Below are 8,564 nucleotides of genomic sequence, written 5' to 3'. Positions count from 1 at the left end.
GCACAAAACAGATTACACTTACAGAGGCTAACTGTGGGTCAAGTCAACGATAGCCAATGTTAATGACAACGTACATTTGGATTTTCAATTAAGGCATTAGGCATAAGATTTACCTGCTATATTGTCTATTAGCTGTGCCTCCTGGTGTTGCCCGGGTATTAGAAATCGGCTTATAAACAATGAGAAGTGATGAGATTTGCGTACCACTTGCTGGCAGACAACTCTCCAGCAAGTGGCATGCCATTGCCAAGTGGCCTGGCACATTGCCAATGGAAAATTCCACTAAGCTAGTTAGTAAGCTTCTAATGCCGGTAGGCAATGACATTGCGTCAGCACTGTTGCCTGCTACGCTATTGTATTAATAGCTATAGCCGGAATGACAGACAGATATACGACATACGAACATACTTTGAGAAATATTCATATAGATTGTACCTTCGATAGACTCCACAGGTATTGAATTTTTGCTCAATATGCCTCAAATTATGACTAGCCTGTGAGTAGCATGGTTTATTAAAAAAAACAATTTCAGTACCATGGTGAACTCAATAAAATACACCCATTTCCGCCACTATTTCTAGGAGCTCAACGCAAATAGCTTTGGATCGAGTTGCATCCACTCTCACTCTTCCACTCAGGGCCGTTCTACCCGTTACCCCCTCTGAGGTAATTAGAGTCTTAGTGAATGAAGAGCATTAAGCCAACAGGGATATTTTTGTTGGGCGTATGTTTTATCTGGTGATCACTCTGTCTGTGTCCAACAAACACCTGATAATAATGCTGAAAATTCAAATAGGCCTAATCATCATTTGTCCTAGACTTTGGAGTTGTTGAACGATCTACTCTAACCTATTATTTTTTGCACATGGGAATCAAAACCTGAGAAGGCAACTTTGGAAATTGACCAAACAGCAATATTGCGGATAATTCCTTGTTGTGACAAATAATAGGTAGCGTGTACTTTACCATGCCTATGCTTCATAAAATGGATGTTGTTTTTATATAGTTGCATGTATAACCTGCTAAGCCACATAAAAAGAATGACAAATACTGTATAATGCCAGAAACGTATCAATGAGGGTGTATATGAATGTAATGTCATTTGCAAAAATACTGCTACAAGTGAAATGAAAAAAACAAAAATTTAAAAACACCACTGCTAGTAAAGTCTAAACAAAAATATTATGCACATCCACTCACTAATACATATTATATATGTTTTATATATATTGATTTATACACCTACTTGAGAAGTATATATATATATATATATATCTATATATATATATACATATATATATATATATATGTATATATATATATACTTCTCAAGTAGGTGGTACCTTGTGGTATCTCTTCTGTTATTGATTCGGCAACACAAATATTTAGTAGCCGCTGACTTCATTAACTATCTAGCATGTGGACCAATCTTGGTTGGGCTGAAACTAGCAAGTTTTTGGTCTTTTTTCCTTTTTCTCAGTTATCCTTTCATTCAAATTGAAACAATTATTCTATTTTTGAGTATCATCAAGTATTGAAAGTTTTCTCATTGTGACTTCTGCAGCGGAAGATTTCTCTTGATTTCTTTTCTAGAGATGACCAAACAACATGAAGTTGGTGAAGCCGTAATGTTACTTTTAAAGAAAACAATATATTGACGATTTGGCAATTTTTACTGTGCTATCAACTGTATAAACTAGTGCTTTCTTAACTAGCAAAGGTAGCATCTTGCATCATGAATGGCTTAAACTCCATCTGGTTTGAGTTTTTATAGAAAAAAAGCTTTTCATTGAAATATGTATATTTAACTAACAGCAATTGCTGGAAAATGTTGGAATAGATGTGAAAAAGGAAGTCACATCTTTATATGACTAGATGAAGCTTTCATTAACATAGTACAATAGTACATCTGTACAGAGTAGTACATCTGAACATAGTACATCTGTACAAATATGTACAGAAACAGTGTTTGTGTAAACGTGGTCATATAATTAAAAAAAAACTCTCAATGCTACAATACAGAAATTAGCCATCCAAGTAATCTTTTTAAAGCTTGATTATTACTTGATTGTATGAAAAAAACTTAAAACGTTCAAATATTAAGTTTGCAGCATAATCTGCGTAAGTTCTGCACAAATTAATATTAAAAAATGGTAGACAAAATAGTTGTACAAATAAATGCATTACTGATACTCCATTACAAAAGAGCAGGTGATTATGCTTACAGTATAAAGAAGAAACTAATTCTCTTTTCTTTCAACATCTCATAAAAACTTTTATGTACAAGTTGGTTTATGATCACTATACAGTGCATATCCAGTAGTCAAGTCGACAGTTGAGGTCTTCTTGTAGGCCACGGCTGCACCGACATCTACAAACAATTTATTTGATATTATATATAAATATATATAATATGTATATTATAAATCTTATTACAAGCCTTATTCATCTTGTAAAACATCAACAGAAGTGCAGGTTTTATCTGTTTAAATTTACGAATCAACCAAATCGATTAATTAAGAGAGTTAATGTACTCGGATAGTTTAGTCAAAACTGCCAATTGGGTCCAATAGTGAAGCCTCATCCAATTGCAGACATGAATCAATTGTTCTGTAGATTTTTTATAAATCTGATTCGTTTGTTTTTGATATCTCTATGATATATTATTTTATCACTGTTTATGACATTCTCAGGTAGAAAGATGTAAAGTGCTACCAATCTATATAAATTTCAAAATTTGTCGTCTATCGTCCTTCGTCTGTCAGCTATAGCGATCAAAGTCTATCAATGAAAAATTTTAGTCGCAGATGATTTTATCTCAGAACCTCTCATTCACAAAATGGCTAAACTTACTAATAAGAGCTGTGAGAGCAAGCTTTAATGACAGTCATTCACAAGATGGCAAGCTAAGCCATTAACCTACACGGGATGCTATGGTTTCATTAAAGGTCGACTATCAACAAAATTCACATTACCGCTATTTGATATGAAAAGATTCACCATGTCTCTATTGTGTTGTAGGTACAAAATATGCGGAAAGGTGATTACAAGCTCTTAAAAGCTAAAAAACGACAGAAAATCGCAGCCACACGAGACCGCCGTAGTTTGGATTCCCTTTCCAAAACGGCTCAAATGTGATGTAGTTGTGAGAGATGGTTTCTGTTTACACTTTCTTGCAACCTTATTCGTTGAAATATTTTCACAAATATTTTTCACGCATTCAATAAAACTATGTCTATTGTTCTTACGCATCTGTTTTATCCTCATCGTAATGCTGTCACTTTTAGCAGTGATATCTTATAACTTAGCGTAAAAATTCGTTTAATTTTTTAGCCTTAGCTTGAAGGAGTACATATCATTGTCTGATAATTATGATGAGCCTGTTGGTCATTCGTGATAATCGAAAAGTGCTGCAAAAATTATTTGCGAAGTATTGGGTCACATGATCAGATTACGACTAGATGATTAGACCAAGCCGAGACAAAACTGTAAAGTAGCGAGCATCTATATTTGATACGAGGTCTTCGGTAAAACCCGAAGTGTTTGTCATAAACTAGTACTACGATAAGTTTTATATTGAGCTTTGTATTGGCCTTTCAATTCACATGAGAACATACGTGACAAGACGATAACCAACTTTCGGGGTTACGTCATTGAAATAAAAAGATTCCAATCTACGGCGGCTTTTCGTTTTTGAGCTTTTAAGAGCTTGTAATCACATTTCCACACATTTGGCACCTACAATACAACAGAGTAAGACATGGTGAATCTTTTGATACCAAGTAACTGTAATGTGAATTTTGTTGCAAGTCAACCTTTAAGCAATATGAGTCATTATCACGGTTAAAATACGCATAACAACTCTGCGTTACGAGCAATGCCATTAAAGCTTGCTCTCACAGCTCTTATTAGTAAGTTTAGCAATACGGATACTAGTGTACTCAGATTAGCCATTGGCAATGTGCCAGGCTAATGGCAAGTGGCAGGAAACTACATTATGTCAACGTTTGACTATAAAACTGTTACACTCATTTTGATTGTAATTTGACAGTTGTGAAAGGACACCGAATATGACATAATAACAATAATTATGACAATTTCAAAATACAAAAGTAAACACTAGACAGGCGCTGTTATAATTCTCTGTTATTGTAAACATTTCCAAAATGGGATTGTTAGTTTTGGCCTTTTAAGTTAGGGAATTTGAACAGCCTTTTAAATATAGAATTATTACCTAGCAATATCACTATGAATAACTTAATAATAATATCACTACAAATAACACACAGTATAAACTTACTGTAGTTTTTAATTTAAAGGTAAGCTTAATAAAGACCATTGAATTTATTATTTTCATACACATAAAGACCATCTTTTTTATATAGAATTCAATCTGCAGTCATACTGATACATGCTAAATGGTGATTTGACCTATTTAACTAAGCTCTGACCTACGTAGCTTGCACTATGCAGCCATTTGTATACATGCTAAAGTTTGCACTATGCAGCCACACAGATACTGTACATGCAATTGGCCAATTGGACCTATTTAACTAATTGCGACCTATACAGAAATTTATTCCATGAAAATCGTCGCATGGTTACACTTAGATCTGGCCCAGCTGTGTAATTCGCATCCAATAAATCCAGATTTTACTGTAACTTACCTATAACTTTTGTAGCCATCTGATTCAGTGACATCAAGCATTACTCCTCCATATTCTTGCCAAGAGCACGAAGCAGCCATAACCTTGACCTGCAGAAATCATGACAGTGCAAATTATTGTTTATATTTTGTATCCTAGATCAAAATCGTTTTTTATATTCTGTATCCTAGATCATAAACTACATGGTATAAAAACATTGAATAGCATAAGCAATCAATTTGACTCCTAAAAAAGTTCTGCCTCGCAAGGTCTTGAACACAAGCATAGTAGTAGTAGTAGTAGTAGTAGTAGTGGTAGTAGTAGTAGTAGCAGTAGTAGTAGTAATAGTAGTGGTAGTAGTAGTAGCAGTAGTAGTAGTAATAGTAGTGGTAGTAGTAGTAGCAGTAGTAGTAGTAGTGGTAGTAGTAGCAGTAGTAATAGTAGCAGTAGTAGTAGTAATAGTAGTAGTAGTAGCAGTAGTAGTAGTAATAGTAGTAGTAATAATATTATTATTAGTAGTAGTAGTAATAGTAGTAGGCATTTAGGCCTACTTGACGCATAAACTGAAAGACTCTACAGAAGCAGTTGTCAACATTTATGTAATTTTACTATATCATGCGTTGCCAAAGAAAAATTAATTTTCCTCAGATTTGGTTATATTTTATTATATAGTATAATATATTATATTAGGAAAATTTTTATTATGTTATTTTATATTTCATTAAATTATACTGCGGTCATACATCGACATACAAGTGTTTCAACAGACGAAAAATTCAAGATACGAGCAAATGTGTGAGCAAGTTTCGGCCTTAAAATACAATAAATCTTTGAGATACGAGCATATGAGCCGATTTTCGAAGGCCACTGATAGCCACATATGTATCTGTGAGGTTGTTTTCAATAACAGCCTCACTCGGTCTTTTTGTGTCAAATCAGTTTAAAAAAAATTGCTAAGGTCGGCTAAAGGTTATAGTTAAAATGAGGCAAAAAGTGCCAAGCCCGAAACAAGTAATAAAAAAGTAAGGCGCAGACAAAATTAAAGTTAAGTTTGACAAAATATTAAAATTTAGCTTCAAGTGTGTGTGTGAACTAATTTCACTTAAAGTTAAATTTGAAGTTTATATTAACGTATCATCATATAAGTCAAAGGTCAAAGTCTAGAGTGTCAAAGGTCAAAGTCTAGAGTGTCGAACGTGTTGCTATTAACTCTCTTTCACACCACCGTTAGCCACTACATCTGTCTTGATGGTAAGAAATTCATACAGTACTGCACAAAGAAATATTACATTTTATTTCAGATCATAACAACTAAATAAGTATTTCTAACTTTGTTAACATAGGTCCTGAATTACAACAATTAAAAGCACATTTTGCTGTTGTAACATCCTGCTTTAGGTGGTTTTCTCATAACAAGGGAACGAATTAATTTATTATTTAGTTATTTTATATAGGAAATATTGCTTTGAGATACAAGAAAATTGACATACGAGCTCAGTACCAGAATGCATTAACCTTGTATGTCATGGTATGCCTGTATACTATATTGTTTTATATTACAGTATGACCTACTTTTTAATGTTATTTTGCGTTTTGTAAATTTTCAATATACAGTACGTGTATTATGTTGCGTTTTAAAATAATTTGTTACAGTTTATTTTAAAAACTTGACTAACCTATTTTGTGGAAATTTCTATTATATTAAACCTTAGTTTAATAGTTTAAACCTTGGATTTTGTGTTTTTACACCATAGTATATTAAAATATACTGTGGTGTGTTAACTTTGATAAATTTTAAACAATGTAAATATATTGCATTTTTGCTTTATGTTTAATAATGAAATAGTAGTTCACATTACCTTGTTCAAAGTATTTTTGATTAATTGCTTATGCTTTCCTGTTATGCACCTGTTGAAGTGTAATCGACTTACCGAAGCTGTTTCAGTTATAGAACCAGTAGAAATTGTGCGGTCATATGGCCCATTTGTGGGGTACTGTTTATAAGAGTGATGACACAGACTGGTGTTTAGTAAACCAGCTGGACCCTGCAGCATGAGATGATCAAAATAAACACCCTGATGATAGGGATACAGCTTTTTGTCTTGCTTTGGTTCAACTCATGCAAATGCTCAGAAATTTCACTACTGAAACGACTTTCTTCCAATGATAGAAACAAGGATAATTCAGTTTCGATTATTGCATAGCTCAAACTATTATATAACTCAAACTTTTATATAACTCAAACTATCGTATAACTCAAACTTTTGCATAACTCAAACTGTTACATAACTCAAACTACTGTATAACTCAAACTATTATATAACTCAAATTATCGTATAACTCAAACTACTACATAACTCAAACTATTATATAACTCAAACTTTTATATAACTTAAACTATCGTATAACTCAAACTTTTGCATAACTCAAACTGTTACATAACTCAAACTAGTGTATAACTCAAACTATTGTATAACTCAAACTATTATATAACTCAAATTACTGTATAATTCATACTTTTGTATAACTCAAACTAGTGTATAACTCAAACTATCGTATAACTCAAACTATTGTATAACTCAAACTATTATACAACTCAAACTATTATATAACTCAAACTATTGTATAACTCAAACTATTATATAACTCAAACTACTGTATAACTCAAACTATTATATAACTCAAACCATCAGGCCTCTATAGGCTAGCCCAAATAACCGAATAGAGAATGTACCTGTGGCCCTACTGGTCCAGGCATCTTTGACACACTCTCAACAGCCTCTGTGAGAGAAGTATTCATGCTGTCTATGTGATAGCTGAGAGCTTCGACAGCACCTTGAGAAGTCTGAAGAGTCGTGCCAAGCATTCCAAGCTGGTTATTTGTGACATTTAGTGCTGCATGCAGGTTCTGTAAAAGCACCTTGACCCTTTGCGACTTTGTCTTAGTTCATTGCTAAAGCTAGTTTTATACATATTATGATATAATTATGTAGAATGTTATTTGGGACAGTCGATTATATTGCTAGCATGTCATGCCAAAATGTCTTGAGATTTAAGCGAAAGATACATTTCATAGATGCGTGTAATAAAGGCATTTGTTTGAAATACAGTAAAAAAGAGAGAATAAATTTTGCTAAAGATACGCTACAAGAAGTTAAACCAACCTGATCAATTTGTCCTAGCTGAGTTTCTAGCATAGATTTCTCTCTCTCCAGGCTATTTAACTAAAACAAATGAGTCAATACGATAATGCATTAAATGCAATTTGCAATCCCAAAAATGAGTCAATGTCAGTTGTTACAATCACCTGTTACGGTTACTTGTCATGGTCACCTGTCATTGTCACTGTCACCTGTCACTAGAGACTATAGAAGAGTATCTGGCCTATCTTAATCAGAATATTACTCAAAGTCACACAGAATCATGAAAAGAGTTACAGTCAAACCTCATCATACAAATATTTGTTTCGTATGTCAAAGCTGCCATTAGTTGAAGCAAGAGTAGGATGCAGTGTGTTTCATTAATTTCGTTTTATAGCCAGACAATAATATATATTTCAAGACATCATATAATTATGTTAAAACTAGATTAATTAATTAATCTAGTTAATTAATATTCAGTAAAACAGGTTTTGTTGTCATGATCCCCCATCCTAGGAAGAAGAAAACATCTCACACCCCCTTCCCGGGCGACGACTATAAATAGTATCATTCGTCAATAAAGTAATTATTATTCTAATTATTATTAAAGTTATTACTGGCATCTGCATAACATTGTATTCGTGTTAACACTAAAGATAAAAAGAAAGAAATATAAACCAACTAACAACAATGAATATCTTTATTAACTGTAACAGAACAGATTTAACACTGGCCCTGCGCGTAGCATGCTTAATGCTAAGAAACCCCTACCCCACAG

General features: G+C 33.2%; 1 protein-coding gene across 2 annotated transcripts in view; it reads right to left on the bottom strand.

The window, feature by feature from the left end:
* Positions 1-1,954: 1,954 nt before the first annotated feature.
* The window catches only part of LOC137396502 (uncharacterized), a 36,671-nt gene continuing 30,061 nt past the window's right edge, over positions 1,955-8,564 (bottom strand). For both annotated transcript variants that reach the window (XM_068082801.1, XM_068082799.1), the window contains exons 10-14: positions 7,811-7,870; positions 7,381-7,554; positions 6,578-6,691; positions 4,668-4,756; positions 1,955-2,371 (exon numbers count right to left, since the gene is read on the bottom strand). In XM_068082801.1, the coding sequence (XP_067938902.1) occupies positions 2,302-2,371; positions 4,668-4,756; positions 6,578-6,691; positions 7,381-7,554; positions 7,811-7,870 (507 nt within the window). In that variant the 3' untranslated portion in view covers positions 1,955-2,301. The remainder of the gene's footprint in view (positions 2,372-4,667; positions 4,757-6,577; positions 6,692-7,380; positions 7,555-7,810; positions 7,871-8,564) is intronic.

Source organism: Watersipora subatra, chromosome 5 (assembly GCF_963576615.1).
Source record: "Watersipora subatra chromosome 5, tzWatSuba1.1, whole genome shotgun sequence".
Lineage (NCBI taxonomy): Eukaryota > Metazoa > Bryozoa > Gymnolaemata > Cheilostomatida > Watersiporidae > Watersipora > Watersipora subatra.
Note: the sequence above shows the minus strand (reverse complement) of the source record. Positions and strands in the feature narration are given on the sequence as shown.